This window comes from Gadus macrocephalus, chromosome 2 (genome assembly GCF_031168955.1).
Source record: "Gadus macrocephalus chromosome 2, ASM3116895v1".
In the NCBI taxonomy this organism is placed as follows: Eukaryota; Metazoa; Chordata; class Actinopteri; order Gadiformes; family Gadidae; genus Gadus; species Gadus macrocephalus.
In genome coordinates, this window is record NC_082383.1 from 5,243,801 (window position 1) to 5,270,162 (window position 26,362).

A 26,362-nucleotide genomic window follows, 5' to 3' on the forward strand; every position below is an offset into this window, starting at 1 on the left:
TTTCGTTTCCCAAGGACAGAAAAGGGTAACGTTCTTGCTTGCTCCTGTATGAATGGTCCAAGGCTACCTGAGGCTGCACCTGGTAGGGAAAGTTGCGCTGGAGCCCAGGTAAAATCGCGAGTGTCGAGACTCAAGCACTTAACTTACCTTAACCGATTGTTCCATACAAATTGTTTGTTAACGATTTAACAACTTCAACATCTGCTATTACTGTAGTTCTTTTTTTGTAGGACTTACTTGGGCTAATGACCTTGCACAGAGCGAAAACCATCTACACCACTGGTCATTGATTCATTCATTCACTGATCTTTACAGATGGGTTTGTTTTAAGCCATTGAATATAATTGCTCTGCCCTGCAACACATTATAAGCGACGCATGTTTGTTAAATGAGAAATATGGTCTGGGTCACATTGAAACAGTAACAGTTGTATAACACTAATTATACAAACCTTATACCAACATTGCAACAGGCAAGAACACAATAAGAACAGTAACTAATAGTAAATAATAAAAAAAAAAGATAAATGATTTAACAACATTGAACATACAAAACAGAGGCAGGGAAAATGGACAGAGGAAGAAGACTTGTCCGTTGTCACAGCATCAATATCCAACTGTAGAGATCAAGAAAGGAAGAGGCATGAGGAGGAGTACAACAGAACACTGCTCTCTAGGAAATTGTATACTGATGTAAACTTAGTTGATGCAGTCTTAAAACTATGATTCTAATCCAGGTTTCTATTTCAGGAGAAAGAAATGGCTCATAATCGTTACTAAAAAAAAAGCTTTATCATCGGCACCTAGTGAGGATTAAAAAAAAACACTCTGTAAATACATACATATGTAAAACATTTGCGCATTTCTTTTTTTTACATTAGCTCACTAAAACTCTAACTAGTAAGCAAGAAAAAGCCTTACCTCCAACAGCTGGTATTATCGTTGCGGGAAATGCGGAAGTGCTTCAGAAACTGCCGTAAAGCAGTACCTCTGACAGTACGTCACACCTCTGAATGTGTGACGTCATCGTATTTTTTGAACACCTTTTTAGAACAGATACGTGACCTTAAAAAATGCAATATTCAGCTGAGTTTATTATTTTAGCCCCACCTTTTGAACGCAACTTTCAAATTACTTGACAAAAAATTACATTGTGAGAAAAGTGGATTCTGAGGATAAAACCTGGCCCTCATGCTCTGTACCCCAGACCTCGGCAGCAAAACAGGCACTTTTTCTGTAAGCCAATTTTGAATACTTTTTCCCTTTTTAGCAGATAAATGTAGCGACTGGCTCGACTAAAGTCTTGAACCGTTTGTCAAAGTCAGGCAGATCATTTTCTTCAATCAAGTGGTAAATGCTATAGGGATGATACTTATATCTTTTTTGGAATGTCACGCAACCCTGCGCTACCAACACATTGGGCAGCCCTTCCCTAGCTGATGGGGATGACCGGTTTCCATCTCGTTGTCGTTGAAATTGTCCTGCGAGGGAGATGCAGTCACTGCAGTTACTATGAGTCATTGCTGTGGAGTAAAGTTTGGCAGCCCTTGGGGGCCACAAGCAGTTGCCTGCTTTGCCTGTTCACAAGCTGCACGTCTGCAAAGCAGAAGGCTGGACGAGGCTCCCTCTGTCACGCTGTCTAACTCTGCCACCTAGTGGGGCCCAGTCTCATCATCCATTCATCCTGCTCTACACACCTGCTGGCAATCCTCCAACAGCACCCAGTATATCAACCCCGGATCTCCAGACAATCATTACTAGATCGTTGTCTCACACGTAACAGTGAGTACCTCGTCCCTGGCCCTAACAAGTGCCAAGTCTGCTGAGTCCTTGTGTTCCGTCACTCATCCTAACGATCTCCTCTCTGTCTCTAGCGTCGCAGAACCCTCGCCTGTCTGACTACCCTCCTGTTGCCCAAGTCCAACCCTCGCCTATCTGACTACCCTCCTGCCGCCGAACCCTCGCCTGTCCGACTATCCCTCTGCCATAAAGCGCCCAAACCCTGTCTTTACTTATCTGTTGATCCTCAGTAAATGCCCTTTAATTGACTCTCTGTGTCAGTCTCACTCTGTGTTGAGCTGCGAGCATTTGGGTCCACTCGCTCACTTCCCCATAACACCCTCTGCGTATATGCTGCAGCACGAAGAACTGGTGCTGTTGACAGGGGCAGGTCCCGCCACAGAGACCATGTGCAACTGTAACGAGGCGGCAGTGATGTGCAAGGTGGAGTAGGACAGACCCAACAAGGGACGCATCTTCCACAACTGCCGCCGGCCAATTGACAAGCAGCGTGACTTCTTGACTAAAATGTGCCTCCAGGTGAAGGATAGACCAGTGCACAAGTAAATGATAGACCGGTGCACAAGTAAAAAATAATCCTGTGCACTAGTAAATTATATATTGGTTCAGAAGTAAACGATACCCTGACTTGTTCGCAAAAGTCAGGGTATATTAAAATGTATAATAAAATGATCTGTTGGTCGATTATACGGCTAGTCATTGAGGTTGGTTATTTCGGACATCAAATGTCTCTGGCCGGTGAATTTATAAGATAAACTATAGAAGAATGTGCATATCCTTAATCTAAAGATTTAATCCCATGTCATAATTACATTGTGTTTGATTTTTTAATCCCAAATCTCCAACCTGGGATTCATTACATTCAAGTTTATTAAATGGGCAGCATGATCAGGAGGTAGAGCGGGTTGGCTGGTAACCGGTAGTTGTAACATTTTAACTAGCTAGCCTGGCACCGCCCACCTACCTACTTCCGCTCAATTTACATTTCACTTTAGTCTTGGTCTGCTTCATATGCATGAGTTCCTTGGAAGCCAGATTTTTGGCGGTCCAATCAGCGAACAGAGGGAGTGGCTGAGAACGATGACGTTAAAGTCAGCTCTCGTTGACGGACATCTTCACGCACAGTGTTTGGTTTGTTTACAGCCTGCGCGCAACGTGATTCCTGGCCAAACGTTAGCGATGGTTATGGCAGATCCAGAGTGGCACTGGGCAGATCGAATAGTTTTAAACTTCAACGGACACCCGCCTTCAAGTGAGTCAACGTTTGTCAATTGAGTAGGTCCAGACTCGCTGTACAAATGAAATGAAGTACGAGAGTCTGGTAGTACCAGGCTATTAAAATGAGCTGCTGACCGCTGCAATGCTGGCCAGACTGTATCTTACTATCTATGACCCTCCCAAAACCTCTCCCACACGTGCCACCCAGCCAGTCAAGATATGCTAGTTCACGTCACAGCGACACAGCCAGTTAGAGTGGACAGAACATTGTTATTGAGTTATTTCAATTCAGTGATGTGCAAGGTGAAGTAGGACGGGCCCAACAAGGACACATCTTCCACAGAGTAAAGGATACCCTGACTTTTGTCAGGGTATCCTATACTCTTGCACCGGCCTATTTTATAAAAATATTGATTTGTCGGCATCCTCAGGAGGTGGAGCGGGTTGGCTGGTAAGCGGAGGGTTGCTAGTTCGATCCCCTAGCTCCTCCTAGCTGAGGGTTGAGGCATGAGCAAGACCCCTCTCACTTACTGCTCCCGACGAGCTGGCTGTCGCCTTGCATGGTTGACACCGCCGTCGGTGAGTGAATGTGTGCAGAGATTGGTGAATTTTAGGCAATACTGTAAAGTGCTTTGACTGGCTACTAGTTAGAAAAGCGCTACATAAATGCAGTCCATTTACCATTTTATTTTAGCACAATGAAAATCATCATTAAAAAACTTCTCGATTAGACTAGACTATAAAATAAAACACTATACCATTATGTTCCTGTTATAATAAATTATTGAACAATGAATTTGTATGTGTATTAACAGCTACAAGATAAAATAAACATTCTACAACAAAAAGGATCTCTATTTTATTGCTTCTCCAAAGTGGAATAAATTCACGCTAATAAGGGAAAAACGGGAAAATGTCTCATAATGTATCCTTTTCTTTTTTGCAAACATATTCCACTCAGTCCAACTTATCCAGTCATTTTGTGACCTTGCATGAACGTATTTATATTTACATAGCAAGGACAAATCCGGTGTAAAATGGATTTGGGATATGTTTGGTATGATAACGAGTTGGAACGTTCGTATTGGAGCACAAAAACCGTGTATAGACGCATTCTTCAGTTGGCTGTTTTTAGCCGATCCTATCAAAATGCCATAAACTTGGTACGATAGGGGCATGTGTTATGGTAAAAACCAAATCGCTATTTTAAACCACTTAAAAGGCTAGAAGTAAAATGTAGAAGATAGATAACTTTGTAAGTGTACAGATTGTCTATTAAAAAGGACATTTTATACCCACAATACCATCAGTAGATCATATAAAATATCCTTTTTAATAAACATCTGTACACTTACAAAGTTACCAATGCGTCGTTTTATACGTTAAGACCCTTATTATACTACCCAAGAAGTGTCGGGCTACTTCTAGCCTATAAAGTGGTTTAAAATAGAGATTTAGTTTTTACCATTACAAATGCCCCCATCGTTCCAAGTTTATAGCGTTTTGGTAGATTTGGCTAAAAACAGCCAACTGAAGAATGCCTCTATGCGCGTTTTTTTGCCCCCAAAGGAAAATTCCAACTCGTTACCATATTAAACATATCCAAGATCCATTTTACACCGGATTTGTCCTTTAATTTAATGGTACACGCTCTACGCAGAGAACCACCCTGAAATACCCTTTTAAACCATAACAGTCATATTGATCATATTCCACTCAGTCCAACAGTCTGCTTCAGTCCACCTCCTCGATGGTGGGCCCCTGGGAGCCAGCTCTGGCCTGCTCTCCACAGCTGCCTGCTGGCAATCCCCCCTGGTACAGCCTGGAGATGATGGGGCTACACAGCTTCTCCAACTCCTTCAGCTGGTGTTGGTACTCCTCTTTCTCCGCTAGCTGGTTGTTCTCCAGCCAGAGGATGGCCTGCTCACACTTCTCCTCCACCTTCTTCCTGTCCTCCTCACTCACTCTGTCCTTCAGGTTGTCCTCCCGCAGGCTGCTCTTCATGTTGAAGGCGTAGGACTCCAGGGCGTTCTTGGCCGCTATTTTCTCCCTCTGTTGCTCGTCTTTTACTTTGTATTGGTCTGCTTCCTGCACCATCCTCTCGATGTCTTCCTTGCTCAGGCGGCCCTTGTCGTTGGTGATGGTGATCTTGTTCTGTTTGCCCGTGCTCTTGTCCACAGCAGACACGTTCAGAATGCCGTCTGCGTCGATGTCGAAGGTCACCTCGATCTGAGGTACCCCTCTCGGAGCGGGCGGGATTCCCGACAGCTCGAACTTGCCCAGCAGGTTGTTGTCCTTGGTCATGGCTCTCTCTCCTTCCAAGACCTGGATCAGGACCCCCGGCTGGTTGTCGGCGTATGTGCTGAAGGTCTGAGTCTGTTTGGTGGGGATGGTGGTGTTCCGTTTGATCAGGGGCGTCATGACTCCTCCGGCCGTCTCGATGCCCAGGGAAAGGGGCGCCACGTCCAGGAGCAGCAGGTCCTGGACGTTCGCCGACGTGTCGCCGCTGAGAATGGCGGCCTGCACCGCGGCGCCGTAAGCCACAGCCTCGTCTGGGTTGATGCTCTTGTTGAGCTCCCTGCCGTTGAATAAGTCCTGCAGGAGTTTCTGGATCTTGGGGATTCGCGTGGAGCCTCCCACCAGGACGATGTCGTGGACCTGGCTCTTGTCCATCAAGGCGTCCCTCAGGGCTTTCTCCACGGGTTCCAGGGTTCCCCTGAAGAGGTCTGAGCACAACTCCTCGAAGCGTGCCCTGGTGACGGAGGTGTAGAAGTCGGTGCCCTCGTGCAGAGAATCGATCTCGATGCTGGCCTGGGAGCTGGACGACAGAGTTCTCTTGGCTCGCTCACAAGCCGTGCGAAGCCTCCTCAAAGCCCTCTTGTTCTGGCTGATGTCCTTCTTGAACTTTCTCTTGAACTCCTCCACAAAGTGGTTGACCAAGCGGTTGTCAAAGTCCTCTCCACCCAGATGAGTGTCTCCGGCCGTGGACTTCACCTCAAAGATGCCGTCTTCGATGGTCAGGATGGCGACGTCGAAGGTGCCCCCGCCCAGGTCAAAGATCAGGACGTTGCGCTCGCTGCTCTTGCCTTTGTCCAGACCGTAGGCAATGGCGGCCGCCGTGGGCTCGTTGATGATCCTCAGGACGTTGAGGCCGGCGATCACTCCTGCGTCCTTGGTGGCCTGACGCTGGGAGTCGTTGAAGTAAGCTGGAACCGTGATGACGGCGTTCGAAACCTTCTGGCCTAGGTAGGCTTCGGCGATCTCCTTCATCTTCACCAGGACCATGGAGGACACCTCCTCGGGGTAAAAGGACTTGTTCTCCCCCTTGTGCTCCACCTGGATTTTTGGCTTCCCCGCGTCGCTCATCACAGTGAATGGCCAGTGCTTCATGTCCGCCTGCACCACCACATCGTCAAACCTTCGGCCAATCAGGCGCTTGGCGTCGAACACGGTGTTGGTGGGGTTCATGGCCACCTGGTTCTTGGCTGCGTCTCCGATGAGTCTCTCCGTGTCTGTGAACGCCACGTAGCTGGGGGTGGTCCGGTTGCCCTGGTCGTTGGCGATGATCTCCACTTTGCCGTGCTGGAACACCCCCACGCAGGAGTAGGTGGTGCCCAGGTCAATACCGACCGCTACACCCTTAGCAGCAGACATCTTGCTGAGGATAGCTGTCTGGGAGTTAACAGTTAAACGACAAGCGTCAGAAATGATTATTATGTGTTCAAAAAACAAACACTTTTTTTAAATTATAAAAGGGATTTTATAATCTACAATCGATTTTGTATCTATTTATACATAAAATATAAACAATATTTCGACGTGTTACATAGAATAACATGTTTGCTGTAACAAATGGCATTAAAAAGATACCTCTTATATTCTAAATCACAAAATAAATTTGTTCAATGCAATGTAAATCTGATGGGAAATGTTGAAATAATGGTTTACTTACTGTTAGTAAGCGATGAACAGTAATCGTATCGTAATCGTGGAGTACCTGGCTCTTCTCTCCGCGTCTTGCTATTTCAACTGTCCCCGCTGCCGGTGATTTTATGCTTACCATTGGTCTTCCCGTTGGTTCTGGTACATTCTGACCAATCAGCGTCCTCCTCTTGGTGACGTATGCGGTAGTTCGCTCTGAAGAAAGTTCTCCAAGGTTGGAGTGGCTTCTGGGTGCATTCGTGAAGCTTCCAGAACAAGACGCTTTTTCGCAAGCAGTCCCATTCATTTAATCCCTGACTATTATATATTTTGACGCATATTTTATGTGTATGTAAATGATTAATTCAAAAACCTTATTCCAACACAATTGCTCAAGTTCGAGGCAACTAATGAAAGCATTTTTCTCTACATTACCATTAAAAGAAATAAAAAAAAAAAGGTTTAAAATTAGCCCACATATATTCCAATTTATATTTTAATTAGAAGTATCATGGGCCAAAAGTCAGAAATGGAGTGGTAACAAACCACGTTTGTGCAAAATGAATGTACACATAGGCTACCTCATTTGCAGTCGGCAGGTATGAGGACAATATTTTATGGATAAATTGTGAACAAATTACAGCAAAACCCTGCCTGAACACACACACACACACACACACACACACACACACACACACACACACACACACACACACACACACACACACACACACACACACACACACACACACACACACACACACACACACACAGGTCTTTAAAACAGCTGGGGTTTTCCTGAGCGGTAGGGTGGTGGAACACAACACTGGTGTAGAGTATAATAGTCAAGCATCCAGGCGACAAACCGGTCTAGATGGTGAAGTCATTTAGTACAAAACGTTGGCAGGAGAGACACCGCATTCGCCTTTCATAAACATACAAGTATCACTGTAGCATGCCATATAGGAAGTACTTTATGCACACAGCAGTAATACGTTAAGCACTACTCCTTACAAGTAAGAACGTCAACATTAACCTCTTCTGGTTACACATAGGATTTCATTTTACATTTATACATATTAAACACACAATATCTTCAGTTTTACATGTTCTTGGGAATAAGAGATAATACAAGAAAATAGGAGACTTTGGTTGAATATAAATTTTCTCCTGTTTATACCTCTAGTATAAAATATACATATTTAGATTAATTTAAATAATAGAGTCAGACTACATTAAAATTAATACGTTCCCAAAAATAGTATGCATATTATTTGATATTTTACAGCGTTTTACAGCTGTAACCAGAATATAAAACTCTGGTGTTCAACTTAAAGTTAACATGCAGTCTAAGCTTAGTTAATATTCCCTTTGTATAAACAACATACTTTTACAGGTTTTACAAAGCGTCATAGGCCTACATAGAGTAATATCAAATGATTTTCTCTTTTAATAATGCAACATCGAATCCCATGGAATTCAATGGCTTAATAGGGCAGACATCACATTGTTTGCAACGGATATTTCATTTCTTTCGCAACAGACAATAGGCTACTATAAAAGTTTAAGATGTGCAGAGTATCAAAATATGGCACACATCCTCCCGTGACATACAGTCGTCAAGATCGGCAGAGGGATGCTCTGGCACAGTGAGCCGGTTTGATAACGGTCCTACAACCAGATGGTCTTTTACACATATCTTTTACATGTGTGGTTACCGATAGTCTAAACGCAGGCCAACATGTTGCATCTACTGTACGTAGGCGTGGTCGAAATAAATTGCCGTCTAGGCATCCAGATCGGCATCTTCGTGGTTGACGAGAAACGAGCAGCAACAAGGCATTCATCGACGACCAGAGATATTGTGTCCTCTAGTGTTGACAGAGTGCTACTGCCAGAGATATTGTGCTATTCTGTCTTCTAGTGTTGACAGAATGAAAATGTCAGGTATATTATTCTATTCAGTTCTCCAGTGTTGACAGAGTCGAACTGTCGGGGATATTGTGCTATTCCACCCTCTGGTGTGGAGTCCAACTGTCAGGGAAATAGTTTTTAGTACAACTCTGACAAATACAAATTTAACTTAAACTGGTGTGCGCCCTCTAGTGTTCATTAGGCAGAACTGCCAGCGAGGGTGTCGTGGTAGGAGAGCCCCAGCAGAACACGCGGGCCACAGGAAGACATCATGAGATCATCTGGATATCTAGTAGTCGCCCTGATGACATCGTAGGATCCTGATGACATCGTTTGTTCTAGTCGCCGGGTCTAGATGACATAATGAGGCCCCTGAGGGGTTCCCGACTCAGTCCAACATGGCGTCGAGTTGGTCGGCGAGGTCATCGAACATGTTGCCGATGTCGTCCAGGATAGTCCCGGCAGACTTCACTGTGTTGGCGCCGCTGGTGGAGACAACACACACACACACACACACACACACACACACACACACACACACACACACACACACACACACACACACACACACACACACACACACACACACACACACACACACACACAAAACACAGATCAATACAAATAACATCCAACAACTGTGCAGAATGTCTATCTGACTCAGTAAGTGATTCCTTTTCACTTAGGAAGAATTTTCCTCTTCTAGTTTCCCCTTAGATTGATATATTAGGTTCTCCTATGCCGTTTGAATACTGGAAATGTCCTCATCTTATTTAACTTCAATAATTGTTGGTCATCTTTATCCATGCGACATGGCATCATCATGATGGTTCTACATGTGCTATACAAACGCAATGGACTTTGATTTGAACATCCGATTCAAAATCAAAGCAAGATATCTGGAGGTGTGAGTTCTCGTCCTACCCGTCCGAGACGTCATCCTGGGTCAGCTTCCTCTCCACCGCCTGCAGGGCAGCCTCCAGCGAGGAGCTGGTCTGGTCCAACCTCTGCTGGACCACCAGGGGCCCGGGGCCCGGGGCCGCCACGCAGACCTGGAGCTTGCCTGGCAGTGGAGGCTGGCTGGGGTGTAGGGTGCTGGGGGAGGCGTGGCTGGGGTAGGGGGTGCTTGGGGAGGCGTGGCTGGGGTAGGGGGTGCTTGGGGAGGCGTGGCTGGGGTAGGGGGTGCTTGGGGAGGCATGGCTGGGTGTCGGGGGGGAGGTGAACGCCACACTCTGGACAGCGTTGAGGGTGACGCCCAGCGGGGGCGGGGCGCTGGCTGCAGCTGGAGGGTGGGTCACATGGTAGAGTGATGACAAACCATGATATAACTCCCTTATATCCCCATAACACCTTAATATCATTTAATATAACCTTATATCACCATATAACAACCTTTTACCACCATATAACGACCTCATATCACCATAACAACTTAATATCACCATATACCAACCTTATCTCAACATATAACAACCTCATATGATATAACAACCTTATATCACAATCTAACAACCTTATTTCCCATATAACAACCTCATATCATAATATGACCTAGTATCATGATGTAAAAAGCTAATATAACAAATGAACGACCTATTGTCAACACTTTTATCCAAAGCGACTCACAATAAGTACATTTGTCAGAATAAAGAGAAACCAATATATCACTGTCGGTACAGTAAGATATTCATAGATACAAGTGCAAAGAACTTAAAAATGTTGGATTAACCCATCCCCCGCACAGAACAAAGATGGCTAGGATAAGAAGCTCCACAGTGATATAATGACCTGGTATTAAAATTGAATGACCTGGTATTACAATATAAAACTAATATCAAGATATGTGCGTGTGTGTGTGTCACGTGTATGACTGTAATGGATGAGTGTATGAGTTTGGCCGTGTGTGCGTGTCGGTGCGTGTGTGTCTGTGTGTGCGTGTGCGTGTGCGTGTGCGTGTGCGTGTGTGTGCACCATACCCTGAGCGGCCAGCAGGCTGTGTCTGATGGGTTTCGGGGCGGTGGCGGGGGGCTTCGGGGACAGAGGGGGTCGTAGGACGGGGGTCTCCACCCTTGTCTCGCAGATCCTCCAGGCCTCCTCCTCCTCCTCCTCCTGGCTTTGGGGGGAGGGTCCGCTCCCTCGCTGCTCCCCGTTGGGCGAGCCTCCCTCCCCTCCCCCCTCCCCGCCCCCGTCCCCTCCCCCCTCCGCCCCCTTGGGCTTGTGTCGGCGCTTCACGGTGTCCGACTCCTTCAGGTTGAACTCCGGGAGGTCGGGGGGCTCCAGCACCGCGTCAGCCCGCGGCGGCCCCCCCAGCTTGGGCCGCTGCTTGATGGTCAGGTTGCCCTCCTCGGCGAAGGGGAGGCACTCGCTGGAGCTGTTCTGCGGGGAGGCGGAGCCGTCCTGGCCCCGCCCCCCCGACGACCCCGCCCCCGGCTCCTCCTCCTCAGAGTCAGACTTGACCCCGCGCTCCGGCTCCGCCCCCCCGACGGGGGCGGGCTCCGGGAGGTACTCGCTCTGGACCCGCCGCCGCGGGGGGTCCTCCCGCCGGAAGGGGTCCAGGCTGGGGACCGGGGGGGCCGGTCTCCTCTTCCCCGGGGAGGAGGAGCAGGAGGAGGAGCAGGAGGACGAGGACGAGGTGCCCTCCATGCAGGCGGCGATGCTCCTCACGCTGCCGGGGCTGTCCGTCACGACCCCCCCTGCCCCGCCCTCCTCCATGCTGTGGGTGCTGCTGACGGAGCTCAGCCTCTTGGGCGGGGGCGGGGGCGGGCCCTTCCGGCGGGCGCGCACGGCGAACGACTGGCTCCGCCCCACGGGGCTGCCCTCCTTCTCGGGGCTGCCGTGGCAACGGGCCAGCTGGCTGCGCCCGGGCCGGCGGGTCAGCGTGGCGTAGGAGCCCAGGTGACCCGAGTGGTGGGGCGCGGACCCCGCCTCCTCGTCCTCGTCCTCGTCGTCCGGCTCGCCGTCCGACAGGGCGTAGCGCCGCCGGGGCCGGGTCAGGGAGAGCGAGGGGTCCCGGGGCTTTGCGGGCGACCGAGAGCCCAGCTGGGTGGTCCCGCAGGAGGCGTGCAGGTAGCTGAAGCCCCTCTGGACCGGGGAGCCGTGGGGGGAGGGGCTGTGGGAGGAGGGCTTGGGCTTGGCCGGCACGGGGGGGTACTTGAAGACCGTGGCGGTGCCCAGAGGGACCTGCTTTGGCCGGGGGTCCCAGCCCTCCGGGACGTTCCTCTCCCTGACGGGGCTGCCCTCCAGACTGGAGCCCCCCTCTCCCCCGAGGCTCTCCTGGGAGCGGCAGTGGGGGTTGCCGGTGGAGGCGGAGGGGGGCTCCTGGGAGCGACCGGACCCCCGGGAGCGAGCGTCGATGCTCTCCTGGCTCTGGGAGAGGCCCCTGAGGGCCGGCCGCTCATCGGGGGCGTAGCGGCTGCACATGGCGCTCTGCAGCTCGGCGCTCAGCTCGCTGTCCTGGAAGCTGAGCATGGAGGGGGTGTGGGGGGAGGGGCAGTCCCCGGGGGGGTCGATGGCCACCAGGTGGAGGGCCCCGGGGGTCTTGCGGCGGTGCAGGGTCCCCTGGGCGTTGGAGGACTGGGCCTGCAGGCTGGATCGGTGGACGTCGCACAGCTTCCTCACCGCCAGCATCAGCTTCTTCTGGTGACCTGGGGGAGGAGACGGCACGAATGGTTACCGAGGAGACGTCAAACAACAAACCCTTTACCGCCGCTACAATAGGGGTCCCCTGAGGTTGTGATGTCATGCCTTCATGATGTCGTGTCGTTCCTCACCCAGCTTGGTGATGCCTATCTCCTGCAGGTCCTCCCAGGTCAGGTCCCGGACGATGGTGATGGAGTCGTAGCCATTTTCCGCCAGCTTCTTGTGGTACTGAGGCAGAGCAATGGCACTTAGCCACTCCCCAAGGTCCGCCTACACCACAAAAAAAGCTCTGTCAGCTTTGACAAACGACATGCTCTGTATCCCTCTCTCTATGTATCCCTCTTTCCCTCTCTGTACCCTCTCACTTTGCATTCCTCTTTCTCTCTCTGTATCTCCCAATCCAGATATCCCTCTCCTTATCCCTCTCCTTATCACTATCAATATATCCCTCTCCATATGTCTCTTTCCCTATCCTTCGCTGCATCCACAGCGCTTCGCCTTGAATAAATGGGACAACGTTTGATCTGTCCAGTAGTTTGATGTGAGGCACTAGAACTACGATGTTGAAGGTATGCTTTGTTTGGTCTCAGCCTCACTTGAAAGTGGCTCAGGATAAAAGAATGAACTGCTAAATGACATCCGCAACAGCTGCACCTCTAGCCTTCTGAAGACCATACGCTCTGATGGATTCATGTTTGAGAAGAGGTGAAGCAGTGCCTTATGCCTCGTTAGTTAGGAAAATAACTGGTCTTACTGGGATGTACTCCGGCAGCCAATCAGGGATGTTGAGGTTGCCGATCTCCATGGAGATCTTCTTCCGGTGGCCTGGCTTGGTGACGCCGATGGCCGTCAGGTCCTGCAACACCACACAGGAAGTTTGACACCCAAGACAGGAAGTTCAACACGCCAGAAAGGAAGATCAACACCCCCGAATGGATATGAAGACTACTAGGCAGGAAGTACAGAACACCCTGACAGGAAGTTAACACACATCGACAGGAATCTCCACATAACTAGAAATGAAATATAGTGATAAGAAGTTGAGAGGAAACACAACAGACTTACACACTCATGATGCGTTCACAACGCAAGCAAAAGTGGCCCCAATCTGAACACTGTCAACAACATTGTGCAAAGTTGAATCAAAACTTTGCACAATGTTCAAACCACCTTATTTGTCAGCTACCGACTATGGAACCTGTGTGAAGACCTTTAGTCTACGTTGAAGCTCTGCTGTAACAGGATCATACTGGCACCGCTGAGTGATATCATAATTAAGCTTTTCCAAGGTGACACTGGGGATCAGAGTGAGCGCTACCTCGGGAGTCATCCTGCTGATGGTGGGAACGTCGTAACCAGAGTTGATGAAGTTCCCCGTGTACTGCTCCAACTGGAACTCCCTCAGCCACAAGTAGATCGCCTCCGCATCCTGGGGGAGAGAGAGACAGACACACAGGTTGAGAGCGAGACAGGCAGAAGGACATACAGATGGACAGATGACAAATGGAAAGGAAGGCGGGCGGACGGACAGACAGACGGATGGAGAGGCTAAAGAAAGACATGCAGATGGCGAGGCAGACACAGAGACAGATTGAGAGGCAGCTAGACAGGCAGGCATTCAATTAATACACAATACAGACACTATTATTCTTTACACTTCATTACTTTTAGGCGTACTCAGTCGGGAGGTAACCAATACTACAGCGGGGGTCCCACCTTGCCCTCCAGGAGCTGCTGTGGGTGGACAAACTGCTGGGTGAAGCCCTGCTCTGGCGCCCTCTGGTGGTTCACAGGCTGCCTGCGTGGCGTTCCTGCTGCAACACAGCACAATCCGGGTTTCTTTATTAGCCACACGCGCATTAGAGACCTGGAGCAGGTCAGCACGTGTAACAAATAACCATGTCATTGAAATATACAGATAAAGGATATGAACCGAGGTATACCAGTTGGTCTGTCCGGCTGTTGGTTAGACTCAAGGGGTCCAGAATCGCCAGGATGTGGCGCCGACTGGGCAGAAAGACGTTTAAAACACAGTTGAGTGAAACTCCAGTCAAGGTTAAGGTTGACTATTTATAATGCGTTTGGGTCCGGGTGGTGTCCCTTTCTATCCACGCGAGTCCCGGGTCTGTTTATTATTTTGTGTAATACCGGTGATCAGCGCTGGGCACGAGAGTAACCCATGAAAGTGCCGTTTAACTTGTGTGATGGCAAGGCTGACCATGAGGATCAGATTGAAAGCGCAGCAAATAAGGTGGCGTAGCGCAAGTTGAGTCAGCGAAACCATAGCCTATTGACGTTCACTTCTGTTCTTCCCATCTAATTTGTGAGGCTACCATGTGTCGTAACGGAGACGATTGACGTTTTGAGAAGTAGAACGGCATTTTTTGCAGCCAAATGAATTACCGGGTATGTCGGGTCCTTAATATACCCTACCCTGTCCCGGAGCCCGGGTCTCTCTCCGCTCAGACATGCATCGGGTCGGGAGCTTGCCGCTACCCGGCTCACGTCTTTGCCCGGCGCCATTATCGCCTGGGGTCGAATTTCCCTGGTCCAATAGGGTAGGGGTCCGTCATTATTGACCCGTGAAGACCTCTAGGGGGAGGGGGAGGGGGAGGGGTGTGTACCTTGGTGGCGTGGCGGTCAGGCGTCCCAGGCGTCCCGGGGGTGTGGTGGGACCCGGGGGCGTGGTGGGTCGCGGGGGGGTGGTGCAGGCCGTTGGGGGGCGCGGAGGCGGCGGTGCTCTCGGTGCTCTGCCCGCTGCCAGCGCTGCGGATGCTGCCGACGCTGCCGGTGCTCCCTACACTGTTACGGTCCCCCGCTGGGAGAGAGAGGGAGGGAGACACACAGGGGGGAGAGAGAGAGAGAGAGAGCGAGAGCGAGAGCGAGAGAGAGAGAGATTCATCACAACACTAGTCCTTTAGCCATGCGCCACTATGCTACCGTAGATTACGTTGTGCCGGTGTCTCCTGCTGTAGAGGACATTGTGCTGGTCTCTCTTGCTGTAGAGAACATTGTGTTGGTCTCTCCAATTGTAGAGGACGATGTGCTTGTCTTTCCTGTTGTAGAGGATGTTGTGCTGGTCACTCCTACTGAAGAAGACGTTGTGCTGGTCTCTCCTTCTGGAGAGGACGTTGTGCTGGTCTGTCCTACTGAAGAGGAAGTTGTGCTGGTCTCTCCTACTGAAGAGGACGTTGTGCTGGTCTCTCCTACTGAAGAGGAAGTTGTGCTGGTCTCTCCTACTGAAGAGGACGTTGTGCTGGTCCCTCCTACTGAAGAGGAAGTTGTGCTGGTCTCTCCTACTGAAGAGGACGTTGTGCTGGTCTCTCCTTCTGGAGAGGACGTTGTGCTGGTCTCTCCTACTTTAGTGGACGTTGTGCTGGTCTCTCCTACTGTAGTGGACGTTGTGCTGGTCTCTCCTACTGAAGAGGACGCTGTGCTGGTCTCTCCTTCAGTAGTGGACGTTGTGCTGGTCTCTCCTACTGAAGAGGACGTTGTGCTGGTCTCTCCTTCTGTAGAGGACGTTGTGCTGGTCTCTCCTTCTGTAGAGGACGTTGTGCTGGTCTCTCCTTCTGTAGAGGACGTTGTGCTGGTCTCTCCTTCTGTAGAGGACGTTGTGCTGGTCTCTCCTTCTGTAGAGGACGTTGTGCTGGTCTCTCCTTCTGGAGAGGAAGTTGTGCTGGTCCCTCCTACTGAAGAGGACGTTGTGCTGGTCCCTCCTACTGAAGAGGACGTTGTGCTGGTCCCTCCTACTGAAGAGGACCTTGTGCCGGTCTCTCCTACTGAAGAGGACGTTGTGCTGGTCTCTCCTACTGAAGAGGACATTGTGCTGGTCTCTCCTACTGAAGAGGACGTGCGTGGCGCTACAGGAAGCATCAGCCTCGAGCCAGTCATCCAGCAAGGGGGAGGGGAGGAGGGGGGTCTACGGGGGATCTTGGGGTGCCTTGCTAGCTGCTGCTGAAGCGATGCAGTAGAGGCCTTCAATGTCGCTAACACAGCTATGCTACGCTAATGCAGCTATGCTAACGCAGCTGCGCTGAGGCAGCTACGCTAAAGCGGCTACGCTAAAGCAGCTAAGCTAAAGCAACTACACAAACACAGCCTAGGTAGCGTGCCGTCACGGGGCAGGGGTAGCAGGGTAGGGTTAGGGTGGTGGGGTATCAGGGGGTATTAGGGCGCAGACGGCGAGGGTCGGGTGTCGGGGGGCTTACCGACACACGGGTCCCTGAGCACCCAGACGTCCTGCAGGGAGCAGGTAGACGGGGGCCTCGCGGGGGTACCTAGCACACACAAACACTAGCATGGTCGCTACGGTAACGCTGGGCTAAGGGGGTAAAGGCTTTCACAACAGGGTCGGTGAACCCACAGACACTCAATCGACCGGGGCGACCAGACCACGTGTTTCATGGGCGGAAGGCGAGATCGAACGTGGACCAGTGTGTGTGTGTGTGTGTGTGTGCGCGTGCGTGTGTGAGTTAGTACTAGGGTTAATACCTGCGTTGTCGCGGAGACCGTTGACGTGCACATGCACAGGGGCATAGAGCGTGTAGGAGTCGTCGGTCTGGGGGGCGGAGCTCAGGCTGGAGGTGAGGGGGGGTCGGGGGAGGAGCTGCTGGCGCTGCGCTGGCAGGGAGGCATGGCGGGAGAGAGTACCCCCTGAAGGGAGGGAGGGAGGGAGGGAGGGAGGGGAGGAGGAGGTGAGGAGAGGGAGGGAGAGGTTAGGAAGCCGATGGAGGGATGGAGTAATGTCAGTGGTTACCTGGAATAATGGAGGGATGGAGGCATGACAGAGAGCATGAGAGAGAGAGAGAGAGAGAGAGAGAGAGAGAGAGAGAGAGAGAGAGAGAGAGAGAGAGAGAGAGAGAGAGAGAGAGAGAGAGAGAGAGAGAGAGAGAGAGAGACAGAGAGAGAGCGAGAGCGAGTAAGAGAGACAGAGAGAGAGAGACAGATGGAGAGACAGAGAGAGAGACAGAGAGAGACAGATGGAGAGACAGAGAGAGAGTAAGAGAGAGAGAGAGAGACAGACGGAGTGACAGAGAGAGAGCGAAACAGTGTGTCTGCAAGATACCCTATAGTCAGAATTCAAACCCTCTTTCACTCAGTAGAACCTCTCATTCTGCTACACAGGTGGGTGTAGAACCTAGAACCATTCTCCTGAGCAGGTGGGTGTAGAACCTAGAACCATTCTCCTGAGCAGGTGGGTGTAGAACCTAGAACCTTTCATTCTCCTGAGCAGGTGGTGTAGAACCTAGAACCTTTCATTCTCCTGAGCAGGTGGTGTAGAACCTAGAACCTTTCATTCTCCTGAGCAGGTGGTGTAGAACCTAGAACCTTTCATTCTCCTGAGCAGGTGGTGTAGAACCTAGAACCTTTCATTCTCCTGAGCAGGTGGTGTAGTTAGTTACGGCTAGTCACCGTGAGTCACGGTTAGTTTACGGGACCGCTGGAGCTACTGCTGCTGTTCTGTAATCGTAGGGTGTGTGCGTGTGCGTGTGCGTGTGTGCGTGTGTGTGTGTGCGTGTCAATTATACCGCACTGACATGAATAATCCTCTAGGGGGCACTCTGACATATGTAGAGGATCACTGGAATATGAGAGAGTGCACTTGTGTTTGTCTTTATAAAGTTGTGAGTCAGCAGCTGCTAGAAGTGGATTAAGACAAACCAGTAACACACACACACACACACACACACACACACACACTCCATCTCAAGTCAGACGGTAGCAGTGACGTCACACTGTCTCTTCATGCCAGTGAGTAAGGCAGGTGTGTGTTCATGTGTGTGCACGTGCGTCTCCACGTGTATGTTTGTGTGAATGCATGCATTTGCGTGTGCGTGTGCACGTGCGTGTGTGTACGTGTGGCCTGCGTGCGCGTACCAGATCTTCTGCTGATGACCTCCACTATGGAGGGGGGGAAGAAGCCCACGCGGTCCGTCCCTCGCTGGACGTCGTGGATGTGGCCCTTCCAGCGCCCGTCCAGATGTTGCTCCAGGACCTGGAGACCCATTAGGAACACACGCCCGGCGTCAGCAACCAATCACAGCAGAGAACAGAACATGATCCATGTCAGGGACAGGCACTATGTGCAATGACAATAAAGAGTTAGATTATATTATAGGTCATTAAGGAGCAGTAAGGGGTTAGACAGTACAGAGACAGGTCATTAAACAGCAGTAAGGGGTTAGACAGTACAGAGACAGGTCATTAAAGAGCATGTAGGGGTTAGAAAGTACAGAGACAGGTCATTCAGGAGCAGGTAGGGGTTAGACAGACGAGATGATATCTGCCTCTTGGATGCCTACCAATAGCTGGAGGACACTGGGGATCTAACCCAGATCCTATCTAAGACCCTAACCAGTAGACAACCCTGATTTATTGAAGGAACAGGTCAACCGTGGGGGAAACAGAAGAGGTTTTCATCTTCCTATGGATTGCCTTCCTTACATCATCTATTTCCATTAAAAATGTTGGAATGTTTACGAGTAGAGAAAATAAATCTCTCTGCGTACTTCCTCTCAATGTTGAATCTCTACATGTTGAGTCTATACATTTTGAATAATTCAACATGTTGAAACTATACATGTTGATTCTCTATATGTTGAAGCGCTATACATTGAAGCGCTGCAAGCTCTACGTGTTGAGTCCTCATGCTGAATCTCTAGATGTGTGTGCAGTAGCCGTCTCACCATGATGACATCCCCGGCACGGATGTTGAGTGCGGTGGGATCGTGGAGGTTCCAGTAGTCCTTCAGAGCCCTCACCTGTAGAACACCTGTAGCATCTGGGAGACACACACACACACACACACACACACACACACACACACACACACACACACACACACACACACACACACACACACACACACACACACACACACACACACACACACACACACACACACACACAAGTCAGTCACCTGCATAACCAGTAACATCAGGTACATGCATGTAGACAGACAGACGGGTAGATAGGCATGTCGACAGACAAACAGGGACACACACCGTTACAGACAGACGGGTTCGCAGACAAACAGGTAAACAGACAGGTAGGCCGACTGATGGGTAAACCGACAAAGAAACGCCGACAAACATACAGTTAGGAAGACGGACTGAACGCAGACAACTAATCTCTAAAGCCAACAGAGAGCGAGGACCAGGACTGCGCTGAGGCTACGCTCACCGCTACGTTAGTACACTGCCGGTGAAGCGGACGGCTGGAGGCCTGGCTTATTTCATGCTAGGCGCGTGAAATCTCTCTAGGCTACCGTACACGCCACATCACAGCAGAACACAGCAGGCACCAGGCACCGCGTCAAGCTGTTTACAAACAGACTCATCATCGCTCCGTGAGCAGATAAACAGCAGGCGGTCCTCCTGAGACCCCCGTGTTTAGGTGTTGGTACCCGCCGGTCCCCACAAGCACTCATTACACACAAACACACTCTCTCACACACTGTCCGGGTTCCCAGGCATACAGGGACATGAAAGCCTCAAGCCGGCTGGATTACAGAGTAGATAACACAAACAGAGGAGACCAACTTCACAAGAAACTTTAAGCACACACACACACACACACACACACACACAATGTGTTTTAGATGGGAGTCTGCGGCTCCTGAGGTCACAGCTGTTATGCTGTGATTACAGCTCTCTCTCTCTCTCTCTCTCTCTCTCTCGCGCCGTTGTGAAGGGCTCATTGGCATAACAGATCGTTTCCTGGTAGCATAATACTAGCCATTGTTTCTCTCTCTATTCTTATGTCTCTCTCTCTCTCTCTACCTCGTCAGTTGAAAGAGGGATGTGATGCGTCGTCCGACTCCCTGATTGGTCAGTTCAAGCCCTTAAGCTGTATTTCAACCAAGTGTGATGTAAAGAAAATACTGTATTTTGAAATCACACTTTTTGACATCACACCAATTAAAGTACGAACCAAATCGTATTTGGTTCATGGTAGGGACTAGCATGTAGCTCCTCTAATAGCCTTTAGGTGGTTCACGGTAGGGACTAGCATGTAGCTCCCCTAATAGCCTTTAGGTGGTTCAGGGTAGACACTAGCATGTAGCTCCTCTAATAGCCTTTAGGTGGTTCAGGGTAGAAACTAGCATGTAGCTCCTCTAATAGCGTTTAGGTGGTTCATGGCGGTGGTAAAAAAAAAGACCCATCGCCATTCAAAGTCAACAGGAAAAATATGACAGAATTCGTGTCGGAAAAAAATAAAATAAATTTTCCCTTTGTTCGGTTCGTAAGACACCAGGACTGAAAACAGAAATGCGGGATGATGGTCCCAGGTGAGTATCGGTGGGTCATGTGACCCTGTTCACCTCGGAGCAGCTGTTTAATGTCCTTGCTGGCGTGCGAGGTGGTGAACTGGTTGACGATGTCCAGTGCTGTCTGGTTGTACGTGTTGCGGATGTTGACGTCCACTCCGGCCTGCAGGACCACAAACCACAGGGCTGTTAGCACATCGCCAACGTATGTTAGCACACCGCTAATGTATGTTAGCACACCGTTAACGTATATTAGCACATGCCTAACGTATGTTAGCAGGGAGAGCAATATGTCGCTTATGTATGGTTGCAGGGGGGGCTCTAGGTTTGCTTTAAGCCCAGGATGTTAGCTTGTAGTGCTGTACGCTGGCGCAGCAAACACGGAGCCCTCCCTGCTAACACACTGGAGTCCTAGGGTACCCTGCTCTTAGCTAAGAGTGTTTATAGCTTATATACTGGATTCCAAGATAGAAAATTGGATATCTATCTAGTGTACAGCAGTCATACCCAATGTACTGTGCTCTTTGCTTTCATACTGGGGTTCTTGCAAAGAAATTATCTCTTCCAATACACCGGGGTCCGAGTTGGATTATACATTTCATAATGTGTACTGGATGTTACCGTTACGGAAGCCATACACCACAAAATGGTATGGTTCTACCAGAGCTAACGCGCAACGATGCTCGCTAGGCCTATCGTCCCCTTTGACTAGGTGTGAAGAGTGGCGGACTCACGTCGAGCAGAAGTTTGACCACCTCCGTCTTGCCGTACAGCGAAGCCTCGTGCAGCGCCGTGCCCGCCTTGGTCGTCCTGTTGATGTCAATACCTGCCTTGAGGAGCAGCCTGGGCGCGAGAGAGAGAGAGAGAGAGAGAGAGAGAGACAGAGACAGAGACAGAGACAGAGACAGAGAGAGAGAGAGGGAGAGGGAGAGAGGGAGAGAGAGAGAGAGAGAGATTTATCAAGTGTGTAACAGATCATTGTGTTTAAAGTGTGTAACAGATCATTGTGCATACAAGTTGTGTAACATATCATTGTGCATACAAGTTGTGTAACATATCATCTTGTTATGAGGTGTGTAACAGATCATTGTGTATATACAGGTAAAGTGTGCGAGAGATCATTGTGTGTTAAAAATGTGCAACAGATCATTATGTGTGTAACAGAGAATTGTGTCAAGTGCTTTTATTCTTTGGTTTTCTTCATTATTAAATGGAGCACACAGTACACGAGTTCTGAATCTGTTGCGATACAGCGTTGAACATTAGGGATTCTTTCGCATCGAACATGACGAAATATCCCTTCCCTGACGAAATATTTCCTCTCCCTGATGGAATATTCCCCGTCCCTGATGAAATATTCCCTGTTCCTGTTCACATGACACCTCATACCGAGCTGTGATTGGTCCACCCAACAGGTAAGCAACAGGTGCCTATATCCGGCCTCTGAACACATATATACAGTATGTCTGAACATCTTCTTCTTCTTCCTCTTTCCTTCCTCTACGTCTCTGCATCTACCTCCCCACACATCAAACCCCATCAACACCGGCTGGCTGCATCAACATCCAAACGTATGTGATGTACGATATGTGGCACGAACGTATCAACACATCGTCGGAGTGCAGGCTTCAGTTCAAAAGCGTAACCCCAACACGGCGTCTCACCGGATGATGTCCTGGTGTCCGTTGCGTGAGGCGAGGTGGAGGGGGGTGGTGAAGGCGGAGTCAGACTGCTCCTTCCTCTCCCCCTCCAGCAGAGCCACCACCATGTTGCTGCTCAGCAACAGCTGGGCCACCTGCAAACAAGATGGAGGACCAGGTTTATACTGAGAGGACCTTAAGGACGCCAGGGAGTCAGGGCAGTCAAGTCGGCTTTATTAGCATCACTCTCAATCACCTTTACAAATGTCAAAGCACTTCACAGGCCCACATATAACACGTGACCCTTAACCCACTGCCCTTAAAAGGACTTAAAGCCCAAACTCCCTGAAAACAGAGGGGAGGATCCTTCCAGACAGCCGAGAACGGTACAGAATACAGAGGACATTCTATCCTCAACAAGACAGAGGATGATATTTTGACAATAACTAGACATCGCTAGGGGAACACATTAAGCTGGCGAGCCTTCAGTTACAAATGAAAACGCTATCCACTGGTGGTATTACGCTCTATTTTGTTGGTCGCTTTGAAGCAGTGAGTGTTAAGCTAATGTCAGCCAGGGGTTGGTTAGCTCCTGATGGTTTGAGGTCACGGGAGAGAGAGCAGTGTGATCTGTAATTGAACGTCACATGACTTTCTTTTAAAATATTAGGACCAATGAGAAGGGCTTGTGTCACACAACCTCAACTCTCTTGGTTATTACTGCTCCCATGTGGTCCATGGTTTTATATTCTCAACTCACCGGACAGATGCATCAGAAGACATGCTAGAAAGATATGCTGATCACTCCTCTGGGAGAGGGAGGGATGGAGGGAGAGGGAAAGACCTCGAGAGAGAATTATCCAGCATGACTCCATGAGCAGCGATGTGGGACATGCACAAACATATTCTGTCTGCAATATTACAGACATACTGACACACAAATCGCACACACACAGACACACATGCACATACAAAGACAGACAGACAATTACATAGACAGACAGGTTGTCTCACCTTGACTCTACCAAACTCACAGGCCAGGTCCAGAGGAGTCTTTTTAGACTTGTTCACCAGACAAGGGTTCGACTGATGCTGGAGTAACATCTCAGACTGTAGAATGTACAGAGTTATAAATACAGTACTGCATAGAGTTACATTGATAAACAGTTATATATGGTTATCAAGAGTTACAAAGATAAATAGAGTAACAGAGAGTCCACCCAGCAAATCGTAATGTTTTTACTGCATGTTTTTACTGAGTTATATAGAGTTATATTATATAGAAGAGTCCACCCACCACATCGTAGTGTCCTTAATGTAGACAGTTCTATAGAGTTACAGTACATAGAAGAGGCCACCCAGCACACCGTAGTGTCCTTAATGTAGACAGTTCTATAGAGTTACAGTACATAGAAGAGGCCACCCAGCACATCGTAGTGTCCTTAATGTAGACAGTTCTATAGAGCTACAGTACATAGAAGAGGCCACCCACCACGTCGTAGTGTCCGTACTGTAGACAGTTCTATAGAGTTACAGTACATAGAAGAGGCCACCCAGCACATCGTAGCGTCCTTAATGTAGACAGTTCTATAGAGTTACAGTACGTAGAAGAGGCCACCAACCACATCGTAGCGTCCTTAATGTAGACAGTTCTATAGTTACAGTACATAGAAGAGGCCACCCACCACGTCGTAGTGTCCGTACTGTAGACAGTTCTATAGAGTTACAGTACATAGAAGAGGCCACCCACCACATCGTAGCGTCCTTAATGTAGACAGTTCTATAGAGCTACAGTACATAGAAGAGCCCACCCACCACGTCGTAGTGTCCGTACTGTAGACAGTTCTATAGAGTTACAGTACATAGAAGAGGCCACCCACCACGTCGTAGTGTCCGTACTGTAGACAGTTCTATAGAGTTACAGTACATAGAAGAGGCCACCCACCACGTCGTAGTGTCCGTACTGTAGACAGTTCTATAGAGTTACAGTACATAGAAGAGGCCACCCACCACGTCGTAGTGTCCGTACTGTAGACAGTTCTATAGAGTTACAGTACATAGAAGAGGCCACCCACCACGTCGTAGTGTCCGTACTGTAGACAGTTCTATAGAGTTACAGTACATAGAAGAGGCCACCCACCACGTCGTAGTGTCCGTACTGTAGACAGTTCTATAGAGTTACAGTACATAGAAGAGGCCACCCACCACATCGTAGCGTCCTTAATGTAGACAGTTCTATAGAGTTACAGTACATAGAAGAGCCCACCCACCACGTCGTAGTGTCCGTACTGTAGACAGTTCTATAGAGCTACAGTACATAGAAGAGGCCACCCACCACGTCGTAGTGTCCTTAATGTAGACAGTTCTATAGAGCTACAGTACATAGAAGAGGCCACCCACCACGTCGTAGTGTCCGTACTGGGCGGCGAGGTGCAGCGGGATCTGTCCGTCCTGGGAGGACGTGTTGACGGAGGCTCCGCAGCGCAGCAGCAGCAGCACCGCCTCCGCCTTGCCCTGCCACGCCGCATAGTGCAGGGGCCGCATGCCTGACACACACGCACACACACACACACACACACACACACACACACACACACACACACACACACACACTTAGATACACACACACACCCATTGACGTATGTGACTGCACGTGGGAGTGTGTGACTGTACATGGGTGTGTGTTTGTGTGTGACTGTACGTGGGTGTGTGTCTGTACGTGTGTGTGTGTGTGTGTGTTTGCGCGTGTGTACGTGTACGTGTGTGTGTGTGTGTCTGTACGTGTGTGTGTCTGTACGTATGTGTATGTGTGTCTGTACGTGTTTGTGTATGTGTACGTGTGTGTGTGTCTGTACGTGTGCGTGTGTGTGTGCGTGTGCGTGCGTGTACTTGTGTACTTGTGCGTGTTACCATTGCTGTCCTTGATGTCAACAGTAGCCTGGGCGTCCAACAGGGCCGACAGCAGCTCAGAGGTTCCTGTCAGGGCAGCGTGGTGCAACGCAGAGAACCTGTAAACACACCACAGACAGCATGGTTACTAGCCTGATGCTAGCTCCCTGTTACTAGCCTGATGCTAGCTCCCTGTTACTAGCCTGCTGCTAGCTCCCTGTTGCTAGCCTGCTGCTAGCTCCCTGTTACTAGCCTGCTGCTAGCTCCCTGTTACTAGCCCGCTGCTAGCTCCCTGTTACTAGCCTGCTGCCAGCTCCCCGTTACTAGCCTGCTGCCAGCTCCCTGTTACTAGCCTGCTGCCAGCTCCCCGTTACTAGCCTGCTGCCAGCTCCCCGTTACTAGCCTGCTGCTAGCTCTCTGATACTAGCCTGCTGCTAGCTCCCTGATACTAGCCTGCTGCTAGCTCCCTGATGCTAGCCTGCTGCTAGCTCCCTGTTACTAGCCTGCTGCCAGCTCCCTGTTACTAGCCTGCTGCCAGCTCCCTGTTACTAGCCTGCTGCTAGCTGCCTGATACTAGCCTGCTGCCAGCTCCTGGTAACCAGCCTGCTGCTAGCCAAACCAAAAACATCTCCCTGAAGAAGAATCAAGTCAAGATGGGAACCCCAAGGCCTAGCCTGGTAACCTGGCGAGCTCAAGTCTATTTGCTCTGGCATTGGTGTCTGGCCCCCCTCCCGTTCAGGCTGACGTTCAGCAGACCTAGCCCGGGCCGGGTGAATCACAAACATTTATTTTATACAGGGCGGGTTTGATATGATGACTCTATGGGAGCACCGTTGAGGGATTTTCATCAACAAACAAGATGGGTCTTCACTAATCTGATTGGCTGTAGGTCTATCCAGTCGCGTCCGCAGGCATTTCGGTTTGAGCCTCCCCTCAGCCGAGGCCGGCCGAAGGGAGTCAAACTCCTACAGACGCCCAGTCGGAACATGCTACCCAGCATGCCGAGCGGCAGGGATTAGCCAGCAGGAAAACAGAAACCAGCCAGTTGGTTTGTTGTTTAAAACTCGAAATTT

The 26,362-nt window shown here is 49.8% G+C and overlaps 2 protein-coding genes across 7 annotated transcripts in view; both read right to left on the reverse strand.

Moving 5' to 3' along the window:
* Positions 1-3,851: 3,851 nt before the first annotated feature.
* On the reverse strand, positions 3,852-7,064 carry LOC132445718 (heat shock 70 kDa protein 1-like). The gene is made up of 2 exons (XM_060035837.1): positions 6,970-7,064; positions 3,852-6,685 (listed from the first exon to the last, which is right to left on the reverse strand). Exon 2 carries the CDS (start codon positions 6,669-6,671, stop codon positions 4,752-4,754), a length of 1,920 nt encoding a protein of 639 aa, XP_059891820.1. The 5' UTR covers positions 6,672-6,685; positions 6,970-7,064; the 3' UTR covers positions 3,852-4,751.
* A 352-nt stretch (positions 7,065-7,416) lies between these two features.
* Positions 7,417-26,362, reverse strand: part of LOC132445647 (caskin-2-like) — a 34,210-nt gene continuing 15,264 nt past the window's right edge. The window contains exons 3-22 of one of the 6 annotated variants that reach the window (XM_060035743.1): positions 25,311-25,408; positions 24,801-24,946; positions 23,415-23,510; positions 22,425-22,555; positions 21,495-21,603; positions 20,815-20,923; positions 19,178-19,272; positions 18,369-18,486; positions 16,983-17,144; positions 16,700-16,768; positions 15,116-15,309; positions 14,435-14,498; positions 14,208-14,302; positions 13,810-13,920; positions 13,246-13,347; positions 12,623-12,761; positions 10,829-12,496; positions 9,777-10,134; positions 8,998-9,337; positions 7,417-8,954 (exon numbers count right to left, since the gene is read on the reverse strand). In XM_060035743.1, the coding sequence (XP_059891726.1) occupies positions 9,241-9,337; positions 9,777-10,134; positions 10,829-12,496; positions 12,623-12,761; positions 13,246-13,347; positions 13,810-13,920; positions 14,208-14,302; positions 14,435-14,498; positions 15,116-15,309; positions 16,700-16,768; positions 16,983-17,144; positions 18,369-18,486; positions 19,178-19,272; positions 20,815-20,923; positions 21,495-21,603; positions 22,425-22,555; positions 23,415-23,510; positions 24,801-24,944 (3,861 nt within the window). In that variant the 5' untranslated portion in view covers positions 24,945-24,946; positions 25,311-25,408 and the 3' untranslated portion in view covers positions 7,417-8,954; positions 8,998-9,240. Of the gene's footprint in view, positions 8,955-8,997; positions 9,338-9,776; positions 10,135-10,828; positions 12,497-12,622; positions 12,762-13,245; positions 13,348-13,809; positions 13,921-14,207; positions 14,306-14,434; positions 14,499-15,115; positions 15,310-16,699; positions 16,769-16,982; positions 17,145-18,368; positions 18,487-19,177; positions 19,273-20,814; positions 20,924-21,494; positions 21,604-22,424; positions 22,556-23,414; positions 23,511-23,697; positions 23,981-24,800; positions 24,947-25,310; positions 25,409-26,362 lie in introns of those variants that run through there. The other 5 variants (XM_060035736.1, XM_060035769.1, XM_060035753.1 and 2 more) reach the window with 5 other exon arrangements.

What these genes read in the sequence shown, in the direction of transcription:
- LOC132445718 (XM_060035837.1), bottom strand. Translation starts at nt 6,671, where the DNA reads ATGTCTGCTGCTAAGGGTGTAGCGGTCGGTATTGACCTGGGCACCACC.